This window comes from Ruditapes philippinarum, unplaced genomic scaffold (assembly GCF_026571515.1).
Source record: "Ruditapes philippinarum isolate M1 unplaced genomic scaffold, ASM2657151v2 ctg18725_1_1_1_1, whole genome shotgun sequence".
Lineage (NCBI taxonomy): Eukaryota > Metazoa > Mollusca > Bivalvia > Venerida > Veneridae > Ruditapes > Ruditapes philippinarum.
In genome coordinates this window covers 1-14,503 of record NW_026861162.1, presented here as the reverse complement: position 1 = coordinate 14,503, position 14,503 = coordinate 1, and the positions used below count along the sequence as shown (strand labels likewise).

At 33.0% G+C, this 14,503-nt stretch overlaps 1 protein-coding gene across 1 annotated transcript; it reads right to left on the bottom strand.

Annotated features, from left to right (window-relative positions):
• Window positions 1-859: 859 nt before the first annotated feature.
• On the bottom strand, window positions 860-14,288 carry LOC132714733 (uncharacterized; the record flags this gene model as incomplete). The annotated part of the gene is made up of 4 exons (XM_060697651.1): window positions 860-1,148; window positions 1,434-1,563; window positions 7,840-9,415; window positions 14,166-14,288. Coding segments are annotated over 4 exons (2,118 nt in total), but the record flags the coding sequence as incomplete, so codon positions are not given.
• Window positions 14,289-14,503: the final 215 nt, after the last annotated feature.

Here is a 14,503-nt window from a genome sequence, read left to right as displayed (position 1 = left end):
GCTTCTTGTTTTTAAATTACACAGCAACACAATAGGCCATCTGCTTTTTAGTACATTTTCATGATTATCATGATGCCATGAAATTCATTCTTCCCTGAATTTTTAACATGGCATAACTCTTAGGTAATACCTTCCTGTTTATATACACTTTAATGTCAGGATTATAAAACAATACTGATTTGTTTTGTACCAATACTGTTTTGTTGTTTATTAATACTGTTTAACCCTTTCCCCCATGAGCATATTGTGAAAAATGGCCGTTTTCACTGAAAAGCCTCCTGTTACAAGTTCAAACTGCTATGAAACTATGAAAAATGCTCCAATACTAATCAAACTTGGCACAAATGTTGACTGGACCATTGCCTTTGTAACGACATGCTCCGTCTTAAATTTCCTGTTACCATGGCAACGAGGGGACATCTCAAAATTGCCAAAAATCACTATTTTGCCTCGATTTTTTCCATCAAAATTTATTTCAAAGTGCAGCAACTACTCAAGGGATTGAGATAGAGTCAAAGGCTTTTCAGCGTTGGTTAAACGTTACATTATGATCGACCTGGGGTCATTTTTAGCCTCTCACAAGTCCAAAATTTTCTTGGGGATGAGGGGGACTCCGCCCCCCTTCAGCAACATTTCTCAAACGAAAACTTATGTTTGGGGCCCAAATAGGACATTTTTTCACTATTTGAGGCCTAAAAAAGGGGGGGGGGTCGAAAGTGCGTTGTTTCGCGTATATATGTGGTAAAGGGGTAATATGGTCCTATATACTGTTTTTCCTTTCCTAAAAAAAATTTGCATGCAAATATGCTTTAACACACTTTTTTTTCGTCGTACATCAATACTGTTTTTTTTTTGTACATCAATAATGTTTTTTTGTATTGTTGTACATCAATAGACTGTCTTGTTGTACAACAATACTGTTTTGTTGTACATCAGTACTGATTTGTTGTACATCAAAACTGATTTGTTGTACAACAATACTGATTTGTTGTACATCGATTCTGATTTGTTGTACATCAATACTGATTTGTTGTACATCAATACTGATTTGTTGTACATCAATACTGATTTGTTGTACATCAATACTGTCTTGTTGTACATAAATACTGTTTTGTTGTACATCAATACTGTTTTGTTGTACATCAATACTGTTTTGTTGTACATCAATACTGTTGTGCATTTATACTGTCTTGTTGTACATTAATTCTGTCTTGCTGTACAACAATACTGATTTGTTGTACATCAATACTGTTTTGTTGTACATCAATACTGTTTTGTTGTACATCAATACTGTTGTGCATTTATACTGTCTTGTTGTACATTAATTCTGTCTTGCTGTACATCATTACTGATTTGTTGTACATCAATTCTGATTTGTTGTTCATCAATACTGTTTTGTTGTACATCAATACTGTTTTGTTGTACATCAATACTGTTGTGCATTTATACTGTCTTGTTGTACATTAATTCTGTCTTGCTGTACAACAATACTGATTTGCTGTACATCAATACTGTTTTGTTGTACATCAATACTGTTTTGTTGTACATCAATACTGATTTGTTCTATATATTTTGTTTAATATCATTAATGCTGTTTTGTTGTTTATCAATACTGTTTTGTTTTGTATCAATAGATGTCATTTGTAATTTTGTGAGTATTTGAATGTGCTATCAAAAATAAGCATATTGACTTTTGACCCATCAGATACACCATACAAATCTTTATACATGTATAATGCAGCCATATAAAATGTGTGTAAGTTAACAATTTTGACCCACTGTGTACACCATACTAATCTTATTAAAGCATCCTACTGACCTACAATGTATGCCATATTGAATTGATACAAATCATGTAAAAAGAGCAGCAACAAGATGAGTTTTCATTTTCTGAATAATTTTTGAATCACTACAGCATTATAGAATGAAACAATGCAGATGGATGTACTATTTCTTCCAGGCAGAAATCCTGTCTGTGTATTAATATCTGAAGGGCAAAAAAAAAATAGTTCTGCTTTTTTCTTTTTAACTTTGATGTCAGAAGAAAAACCAGATGTAATGTTTTTATCTGGTGTTATCTTGTATGCCTTTTTCTATAATGTAAATATGTAATGTAAGGCTAGTAAAGTAACAAAAACATAATGTATTATATATAGAGAAAAGAGCCTCTCTTTTTATATAATGATTAAACTCTTATTGATAATGTGTGTTTAATATCATTAATCTGTAACAAAAATTAATTTTTAATCATGATCAGAAAACATTTTTACCCTTAACCAGGGTTTTCATTTTTATCCGAGAATACAGAAAACAACAGATTTGGCCAAGGGTAAAGGGGGATATTTAATTCTACTTAATGACAGTATTTTAACTGATGTTCTGGATCACCAATTTGTAAAATAATGAAAACCCTATTTATCATAAAATGGATCTGCCCTCCTTTGAATATGGAACAGTCTATATAAAAACAAGTAGAGATTTTGATGCTAAAGCATCAAGTCGCCGGATAGAAAATGACTGTATTATCATAAATATAAAATAATCAGTTTAATTAATGGTTCAGGTATAAAGAAAAGAGGAACAATTTATGTTGAGTAACTGTTTATTCACAATAAAACATCATATATGAAGCAAACTTGCTTAGCAATATTGTACAGGAACTGCTATGATTATTAAGGTGACAACAGACACTTTCCGTGGTACTCACATAAATGTCATTTAAACCAACTTATTTTAGTAATAATTGTTATTCATTTAATCTTTGTGCATTAAATGTCGTTGATCATCATAAAAAATAACATATTTGAAAATAATGCCTTTATAAATGATTGATTTTGAATAAAAATCCTAAAATTTTAAATCGTCATATCAAAGTCATTTTTTATTTTTTTGTCATCAAACTTTTGGAAAATAACCATACTTATATTATCTGGGGAACCCTGTCTCAAATTTTTTATATCTTTTCTCAAAAAAATATTACGTAACGTCAAACATTTTATGCGACTTTTTTCACCATACATATTACGTAATTAAAGATAATTAAGTCGCTGATTGAGTAAACAAAAATCCCTGACACGGTTCCCTCCGTAAATGAATTTCCTTTCATGTGCTTTAAACCGCATGTTAATTGCTTGATTATTAAAAAAGTTATGCCGATTCAAAGTAAGTCCGACCCGCATCAAACGAAGTGTCATAAATCGGCTGTTCTCTCTCGGACCCCTACGTTTCACGCTAAATAATTGCATAATACACAAATATCGCACCAGAGAGGGTCACAAGTTGCGGTAACATACTCTAACAACATTTTATGACCCAGTGACATCTGACCAATTAAAAAGCTGCTGATTAATATCAGTTTATAGCCGAAATTTCTTCAATTCTTAACGTGATTTACTGTACGTCTGGTATCTGTCGCACATGTCACGTGACTATCGGTAAAATTTGAGGCACTCAGTGGGGGCAAATGGAAAGCATTCGCGCACCGCTAGCGGGGAATTTAATTGTTTCCTATTTGAAGTTTATTATTATTATCATCAGCATTATTATTGTATTATACCAGTGTCACTCTGCCTGTGTATTCGTGTATGAAATTCCGTTAAAATGTAAAACAAAATAACAAAAAACTGAGCTTCTGACAGTCTTTTAAAGTCCATAGTAGATGTACAAATAAGAACGGGATAGTATATATTTTTTCCACCAAATTGATAATGCTTCACATATTTTAATAGAATTAAAAGGTATTACTCGATCATTATGATGTGGCCTTCTTGACTTCTATTATCATGAATATCATCTATGCACGGCATAGAGATCCAGTTTCTTCCGGGATAGACGATAAATTTCATACTTTGTCCCAGATTTATTAGTACTGTGTCGGATTTACTGGCGAACAATTTATTTTCACTGAGAATATATTTTAATATCTTTTTTTATTCATAGAGAAATAATCATCCTTAGACAATCTAAAATGGTTTAGAAATTTGTCAGGGACACCTTACCACAAGTCATATAAGCGTTCACATAAAAAATGTCGTCTGTTGTTGTTTTACTTGACATTGTTAGAAAACGAGGTTGAATGTAAAGTAAGTCCTTGAATCCGTACAAAAGTCTATCAACTCAATGTAATATATATCATATTAACGGGACAGACAAATTATTTTCACACATTATGGATATTTTAGCAACTACATTTTTAATCAACCCCGTGGTCGTGCGATTTGCCGCTATGCTTAATTATTTATGTTTCATACATTATGTTACGTACATTGGCCGACAATTTCTTAATTTATAAAAAAGGCTAAATGTTGAGATATTCATAAAAGATGTACGGTAGATGAACGATACATGTATTACGAGAAGTATGGACCAGTATGGACCTGTAGTTCACGGATATATGGAACTACCGATTTCCCTCATTGATGCCTCAACAGGGGGCGGAGCGTTATCGATAATCGACAGGTTACGCGAATAGCAGATACAAATAGTATAGGTACCGTTTTAAATCGCTTAAAAACACATTTTTTGGACTAACTGCTTCCAAAATTAAATCACGAATGTGTTCAGAAAAGGTTGATAAATCTACTTAGCAAAAAATCTCATTTTAGGTATTTTCAGTGATAATTGACTCCGTTGTCACCTTAAGGAACTGCTATGATTACTAAGCAAGTATTTCGTATGTTAGTTTACGTAACTTATTATGATTTATGCTAAAGATATTATAGATCTCGATATTAAATTAATTTATATTGCTCAATGGCCTACAGGTGGTAAGTATGGGACGAAGTTGTGACCTAGTAGGCCAAATTCGAATCTTTGAAAATCCCTTTTGCAGTTTTCATAAAACTATTTTTTTGCGCTATCGAATAAGCTATTTAGTTGAAATTATTACATACGATATATAGTTAACGTTTAATTGCCTTTCAGTTCGATAAAATATTAACAAAAAGATATTTTATTAGTTTTCATTATTATGTGTTGTACCGTTTTCATAACCTGCAAGATGGAAATCGACGGAAAATAACGAAGACGATGATTACCACTATTTATTTCAATAATAATCTTTAGCATAAATCTATTTTGTGATGTTCAACCTAAACTGAACTATTGAACGTTGACAGAAAGGGCAAAATTTAACCCTTTACCAAGATAAAATGAAAAGGTTTTGAAAATTTATTTAATTCTTTAATGTACTAATCCTTTCTAATGACATAAAATATGAAACTGATTAATGAAAGATAACTTTGTAATTATTTATACATTTGCATCTAATTAGCCCCCATACCGTTTTCCAATATCAGCAATCTGTTACTATTAATAGATTCTATAACACTAACATACAACGTGTAGTCATGTGATTCTTACAATAGAACAGGGAGAATCTGTTTATAACTAGAACTGCCACTATCATGGCGTGAATACCCCCGCATACCACTTTGTCAGAATCAACAGTGGCCATTTAAAGCTCAAGGACAACCTCCATGCCAAATCTGAGGTTACTAAGCCAGTGCATTGCTAAGTTATGTATTCTACATGCTTCAAATGTGAAAATGTCAAAATCAATACATTGCGGACAGGACATTCTTTAGCAATTGAGAAGAAAAGTTTTTTTTTGTCAAGGTCCCTGTGACCTTTACCTTTGACCCAGTGACCTTAAAATCAATAGGGGTCACCTTATAGTCATGATCAACATCCATACCAAATATGAAGACTGCGGGTCAAAGGAATCTTAAGTTAATGGGTGGACAAACTTTTTGAAGTCAAAGTCCCTATGACCTTGACTTTTGATCCAGTGACCTCAAAATCAATAGGGGTCATCTACTAATCATGATCAACATCCATGTCAAATATGAAGACTGTGGGTCAAAGGAATCTAAAGTTATTGGGCAGACAAAGTTTTTGAAGTCAAAGTCCCTGTGACCTTGACCTTTGAACTGGTGACCTCAAAATCAATAGGGGTCATCTACTTATCATGACTAACCTCCATGCCAAATATGACGACTGTAGGTCAAAGGAATCTTAAGTTATTGGGCAGACAAGCTTTTTGAAGTCAAGGCCCCTGTGACCTTGACCTTTGACCTGGTGACCTCAAAATCAATAGGGGTCATCTACTAATCATGACTAACCTCCATGCCAAATATGAAGACTGTGGGTCAAAGGAATCTTAAGTTATTGGACAGACAAGCTTTTTGAAGTCAAGGCCCCTGTGACCTTGACCTTTGACCTAGTGACCTCAAAATCAATAGGGGTCATCTACTAATCATGACTAACCTCCATGCCAAATATGAAGACTAAGGGTCAAAGGAATCTTAAGTTATTGGGCGGACAAGAAAAAACCGACGGCCGGACGCACGGACGGCCGGACGCACGGACAAGCTGATTCCAGTATACCCCCCTTACAACTTTGTTGTGCGGGGGTATAATTAGATAAAATAATGAAGTATAATAGGTGTCATAAGATATAAACAACCAGATGATTTAAATGTGTCATTTTAAATATCATTCATGATTTATCAATCATAAAATAGCAACGCTTGACACTTAGAAAAAAGTAAAAGTATCCCTAAATTCAATGACTGGTCCATAGGGATACGTTATTAATTCATTTTATGAAAATTGTAATGTTGCTTTTTAAGATGTCGATATTTGTATATTTCATTTCATTTAGCAACGTTAATTTATTTTTGAATTTTTAAGATTCTGAAAAATAATTGTTGTCCTTAATTGTTCAGTAATTGATTTGCTTTTATTTTCAGATTTTAAGGGCTTCTCCTACCATAGGTATAATATTAAACTGTTACAGATATAGTCGCCGGTTTCCACCGGCGACTAATTAAGGGATTTGGATACCAAAATACAAAAACAAATTGCTACTAACAGTACACAGCTTGGTCTGACTGCACAGACATGCAAGTCGGACTGCCTATATAATGGTGGCAAAGGCTTAATGACTTTTTATTCCAGGAAATTAAGGGCTTCAATTTAGTTTTAACATATTTATCTTGCAACTTATATTAATCACTTTCAAGTCCCCTGCTTGGAACCAACCAGTACTGGTGTCTAAGGGTTTAAATCTCTAAAATTAACAATTTAAAGCAAGAAAAGTCCATTTTATATATAAAACCATGCTTTAACATTTTTAACCACTTTGCAAATATTTGGATAAATCCATTCAGACAACTGCAACAGGCAGTGAGATTCTCCTTAAAGTGTGTTAAATAGTTTTCCAGCAAGCACCCAGACATCATTATCCCATCGGAATACAAAAAGTATGACAGCAATTTTTTGGCTGTCTACATTCCTCCTCATTACTCCTCCTTATCGCACTTTTTGCTACAAGACATCACATTTTGCACTTAGCTGAGAATAAAGAAATATGCACCTAACATAAATCATTAATTTCAATGATATATTAGGATAATCAGTATCAACTGAAACAGCATTTTTTACTGAAGAAAATTAAATCCTATGTATGAGGTAGTTTAGATTAATTTTACCTATGAGAAATCTGAGTCCCCATCCCCCCTGCCCCCCCAAACAAATAAGGACTAGGCCCAATATCAAATTTTTTTCATACTAAATGATATCCCTCTCATAGCCAGCAACAAGGTCAGGCCCATAAAATACACTTTAGAACCAGTCAAAGCACAAATAATGCTTCAGACAACATACTACTGGTTGCTTAATCAAACCCTATTGATACCATAATCACTACACTCAACTTTGGTTAAGTTTTAAATTCATGGTAAAAAGTCCAGGATATACCTTTGGAAGTTACAAACTTGTGTAAGCTATAGAGATAGAAAAATCACAAATAAAAAGACAATTTTCCATAACACTTACCATTTTGTAGAATCACAAATCTTGTCAAACTTGCAGCCACAGGGTCTCCAACAACCTGAACTGTTACATTGTCTAGGGCAGCATATATCTGCACATGTACTGTCTTCGATATTTCCGAGATGTAATTATACCCGTACACATTCACCTCGTGGGTGCCGATACGGTTAAACACATGTTTGGCTTTTCCGTAGCAGAGTCGTTCAATACAGTTATTCACTTCATTGTTTTCTCTACCGTATCCAAAATCAAAGTCAAATTCAACTCTTAAGTCGTACGATCCGCAACATTTGGGTTGATATATTCCCACTATTTCTGTCACATTTCCGAGCAAGTTTGGTGACTCTTTTAACACGTTGATATTCTTAATTGGGTTTTGCACATGTACCGGAGATACAACCTCGTAATAATCTTTACTTACATTATTTATCGCATGCAGGGAAATGTCGTATATTCCAGATCTTTTAAAAACGTGCCGTACCACTGAAGTATGGTTTTCAAATTGAGTGTACGTATTTGTTTCAATACCTTCTATATACCAGTGGAACTCAATATCCGAGCCTCTCTCAACCTTTGCCATGCACATCAACTCGGCCCCAATTGGAATAAATTCTCTAGTACATGAAGCAATTAAACCCTCGATTGGACACTGAACAAAAATATTGAAACTTGCCTCGGCAGTACTTACAGCATTCCTCACTCCGGCCGTGATCAAGTAAGCTCCAACTTGTTGGAACATAAAAACCAAACTTGTATCCTGTATCTCCTTTTCAAACACAAGTACCAAGTCATTATTATTCTCGTTCACATCACTCGCAGGAATTTCATCGTTATTCTCATAATCATCTGGATACGTTTCTTCACTGTAATCATTAAAGTCATCAGAAATTCTGTAAATATGCCAATGCACCGATACATTTAAAGCCGAAGGTATCAATAAATTCATTTCAACCAGATGATTACATCTGGCGATACGTGATGTATGAATCCGAGCCCCAGTAATCTTAGACAGAACTAAAATATTCCTACTCAATTTGTCAGATAAATCTGCATTAACGTCATCTAAATGATCGCTTCTGGTTTCCCCGTCACCCACTATATTGTCATGTTTTGCGTCTCTTGAATACTCATAAAATTCTGCAAAGATATCCAATTCTGTATGCACCCTTTGATCACGTACTTTACTAATCTTTGCATTTCCATCAACCAAACCGTTCACTTGTTTATCAAGAATGTTGTCTATGTCTTTATCTTCAAACACAGCAACACTTGGTTTGTATAATCCTTCTGTTCTATATGTATAATAAAACTCCAATTGCAGCTTACAGCCCTCTCCATAGCTTGCTATTATTTCCATATCTTTGCCATCCCCTACAAGAACCAGTCTCGGTGACATTGTGTCGGCAAGAGACACCGTGTTACTATGGTGATCGCCATACCAGACCCGCAACGACCTGTTGCTTCTTGAAGTAGTTATAAGTGACACTAAAAAATGCACTGGTTGACCTACAGCAACTAGGTGACTGGAATCTGGGTCAAGGTCAATGGTCAGGTTGCTAAGCTGTCTCGGAATGACTACCTGCAGGTAAAGGAAAACATAATAAGACAAGGGTTTCATAAATATTGAACCTTCACAACATTTATAAAAAGTATTCAATTCGATCAATCAACTGATGTTCCTTAACATTTCCGAAAAGAATTTAATGCAATCAATCAGCTTATTTCAAAATCAACAAACAAAAAATAAAATGATGGAAAAAGGGTGGGCAAGTGAGAGAAGTTGCAAATTACTTTATCTCTCATGATCAGATTCAACCAATACCAAGTCTGCAATATTCATATATTATTTTATTGTTATAAGCATTGCTTCAGAGAGATCATCCCTTTTCCAGATTTTTATAACTTTTTTTGTTTAGGTTAGTAACATGTAGATCTAAGCTGTCAAATCAATGCCCCAATCATCAAACATAGCTTTTCTGAACACATTTCCTACAATTATTAACATTGTTTACTGCAAATGATTGATAACTTCACTGCATGGATCATTTGAATAAGCAATGAAGTATGTATGAAATTCTGACATCACCTCAGCCAGGAAAAACATGATCAGGTTTTCCTACCTGGCTGGAAAACCAAGAAAGCTGCAAATTCAGACAAAAAGGTAAAAAAATCAGACAAAAAGGTAAAAAACTCAGTCTTAAAGGTCAAGTAATCAGCCTTAAAGGTCAAGCCATCAGCCAAAAACATCAACATCTTTAAAACCCTGCTCAATTTGTCAAATTGAGTTGCCATGTGCAAATTTTTTTAAATTGTCCACTTTTAGTTAAAAGTATTTCCATTATAAAGTTGCCAACAGAATCATTTTATCATAGGTCGATTGTTGATGCAAGAAGTAACTGTATGCATATTCTATTTGAGAGTATTAACATTTTGGATTAAAAACCTGTTTTTCTTTTTATTTTTTCAAAGTGGAAAGTAGTACAATGGTTTAAGAAGATACATTTCTTTCATTTCACATTTGCTGATAAAATATTTAGAAAATTTTCAGACAAAAATACAAGTTTTCATAGTAAATGTATTACATATTTTATTTGAGAGTATTAACATTTTGGATTTAAAACCTGTTTTGTGGGGTTTTTTTTGTTTTGTTTTTTTCGCTTTTTTTTTTCAAAGTGGAAAATAATACAAGTGTTTAAGGTAAATAAACACTCTTTTCATTTCACATTCACTAATAAAATATTTAAATTTTTCAGGAGGTTTCCATAGACACAGTTACAAAACAGTTACAAATACAAACTCTTTATCTAAGGAATGCTGTACTGCTAGCATAATTATCGTTTTGCTTTTGTTTCTTCACAGAAAAACTTGCATGCTGGAAATTCTTGGCAATATGAAACATGTTTAAATTCTCATCCCGGCTAAATCAGATAAGACTCCCTGTCATTAAACTATATCAGCAATAATTTCAATTCTAATAAATCACACAATCAAAGTTCACTAACTGATACACGATATCTTCCTGTTTTACATGGTACAGTATTTCCCTAAATAAATGAGCTGTGTTTTTCACATCTTTTTTGAAAGTACAGGAAGTGTAATCCTCAAAATCAAAATTCTTAAATTCTAGAGATACTGAAGACAACTATTTAAGATTAAAGCATTTCCATATTGTTCATTTCTTTTTCTTATTTTTTAAAAGACTCCACCAAGTTGTTTTTGGCATTACAGATTGGAAATAATTTCTCAAGATTTCTGTTTCATTTGAAGTAGACCGAAACCTGTAACTTTTGTACAAAGTTTCAGATCATTAGCTCTCATCTTTTTTTTAAAAAAAATTATCTAAATTGTGAAAAATAACCAGATATTGAAAACCACTGCAATGCTTTTTACTCAAATCAGACTAACAATAGCACAAAAGTATGATTTTCAAATTATTTTGAGTACATTTATTAATTATCTTTTGCATATCTTTTTGTTTAATGTGCCCAAGCTGATCTATGTAATAAATAGTTTTTTATGTGTTCAGTGTTTTGGACCTCAGTGGTGTTCCTTTAACACCGATTTCAACACATTTCTTTGTCATATCTTAGCAGTTGATCAATCTAACGTGTTTTCGAAGATATCTAACAAATAATTAACCACGATTTCTCCAAAAGTGACCAACTATCAATCAAACATGATTTCAAGAATCAACAGTGACAGACAAATGACAAGAAACTCAATATCCAAGATCAACCGTCATGGAGATATACCGCCTCCTCACAAGGATCAAACTAGCAACCCTGGATTACTAATATATACCTCTCCCTATCCAGTTACTCAGGTGAACTTAACTTAAGTGCCTCTATATGGAATTGTTGTTGTTATCTTAATAAACGACGTAAATAGATCACTTTTACATGTATTTCTGTTTAATAATTAAATGAGAAACTCATTTTCATGTGGAGTTTTTTATGTAAAGTATTTCCTTCTAAATAATTATCAGAATTAAAATTTATAAACAATTTATAGAGAATGAAGAAAATATTAAAATTGTATTTTCTATCTTATTTAAAGGGACTGGTTTTTGTACCATGATGAAATAAGTTTTTTCAAGACCATTTTATGAAGGTCTATAGCAATAACTTGTGCAAAAAATTTCATATTATTTGCTTACTCTGCCAGACTAATCATTTTTATTACACAAAATGACCTAAAATGAAAAGCATTTCCATGCTTTTAACTCCAAATCTGGCTTTTTTTTCCTGTGTATCTCTTTCATAAAAAGTGCCAACTCCAAATCTGGCTAAGCGCTTTTTTCCTGTGTATCTTTTTCATAAAAACTGCCCAAGTTGAACTATGTAAGATTGGACCTTAGTGGATTTCTTTTCAGCCCTAACACTACATTACATTGCATTACAATGTAATAGTTAGTTTGGATACAAAATAATAAATGGATTTTTTTTTTAAATTTGCTTTTTATATACACATGGTTTTCACTGAATTATAACAATCAGTTTTTTTGCTGTTGCACAAACATTAAAGTTTGTAGGCGTAGTGGTGTAAACAGGTTATTTTCAGCATATTTGCAGCACATGCATCCTGTTTAAAGTGTGTTCAAGTTGGCAGATGCAATGTGTTACCAAATTTAATCACTGATTTCCAGCTACCAACAGCTGTTATCAATAGCCTGAAATTTCTTCTTGATTTCAAAAACTTTTTTTTAACTGATTACAGGGTTTAAAGTAACTAAATCTTCACCTAATTGGCAAAGAATATCTCTCTCTCTCAAAAAACTACCAAAGATCACAGTTCAGGCAAGAAAAGTACAAAACTCAACTTTTTCAGGCTTGTTCTGAGCACACGCCTCCAGATTTCTGTAAATCTTTATCAAAGTTTAAAAAAAAAAAACAATGTAAATTAGTAAAAGAAAATTGTAAATACTTCGAAATTAAGTGTTTCCAAAGAGAAAATATCTACAGAAACTACCTATAACATGTCAGAATGTTCAGGAAAGTACCTTGTATTCCATTTACAATACGGAAAAAACAGATATTATTGTCATCTTTTTTCCCTCCAATCATCAGTTTGAACATATTTCTGAAACTTTTGCAGAAAGTTTCCAATAAATGGTAAATACATGCATCTTGAATGAACTTGTCCATCTTTAACTCTGGACAAAACCATTCATCTTTTCTAGGGATAATTTCAAAATAAGTGCTGACAGAGCAGCAAACAGTGCAGACCATGATCAGACAGCAAGAGTTTGGGTAAACCTGTTGTCCACAGCAGACTGAAAGTCAAGTAAATTGTGCCACTAACTGTTCAAAACATAAGCAAAATTTCTTAACTCTATGTTTCTAATTGTGTATGTCTTGGCACAGTTGCAAGTTGAAAATTTGGAAAAACCTAAAATCTGTAATTCATAATCATTTTCCTACATAATCTAATAGTTAAACATGATGAAATTTGTCACAAAAACCTGGCCCCGTGTTCACAAAGATTTTAGGATCAGGATCAAGATCAGGATCAAATCTAAAAACTCAAATATTATCCATTGTTAATTCTTATAGATTAGATATTTAATATTAACATGATAAAACTGGACTTGAAATAGCATGTTTTTGAAATTAAAGAATAAATTTATTGTAATTTTTGAAAGATATGGGTATTTTACAGTTAATCCAAATATTGATCTTGATCCTAAAATTGATCCTTATTTTGATCCCATTATTTTTGAATTTGTTTCGTTATTTGTCTATTTTATCCCAAAACAGGATTGTTTCTTTGCAAATCAGCAAAATATTACATTAACTTTATGTACCATTCAATTCTAGCAAAATACAATCAATATTAGTTATATAAAACAAAGAAAATAAAATCAGGATTACTTGATCCTGATCCTGATCTTTTCTTTGTGAACACGGGGCCTGAGCTTCGGGCATATGCCTGAAACTTTGCACCCATCCTGATGTTTTGTTGAATTTCAAATCAAGGTCATATGACAACTTCAAAACTTTACTGGAGGAGGAAGTACTCAGGGGGCTCCTTGATGTATTATTTTAGTCATGAATAGAGCCACCAACCTGTCGTAAGCTAGTTGGATAGCTACCTCAAATGAACAAATTTTAAGTCCTTTGAAGGACACAGTTGTGAGTAGCAAATGTTTTGAAGACTGCAACTGTAACCATTTGGCAACAGAGGCCCTTTTGACTTCAGTTATGTTTAAGAACTTAAATGCACTTTCAAGCCTGACACAATCCACAGAACGACATCTGCATTATCATTACAATAAGTAGCATAAAAACTTTTGTTTCCTGAAAAAAAAAATATAAAGAAAGTCCACTTACAAAGGTAGTGTACTTCTCTAGATGGCCATATACATTGTCAACAGATGTCTGCATCTTGAATGTCCCCATCATTTTAAACATATGCTCCTGAAATATAAAATTCCTCACTGTAAATGCCATAGTCTGTTATAAAAATTAATGTAAATTATATGTCCATCAATGTAAATCTTCCCTCGTCTATTATTTTTTTACTTCATTCATCCATTTTAACAGCATATCAGACCACTATTTGACCGTCCTTCATTTTAGGCCCTAAATTTCAGACTATTGCTGTCTCCAGAGGCAGCCTTTCTCTGAAGCTTCACCTCTCTGTAATATATACAATGACCTCCCAACCC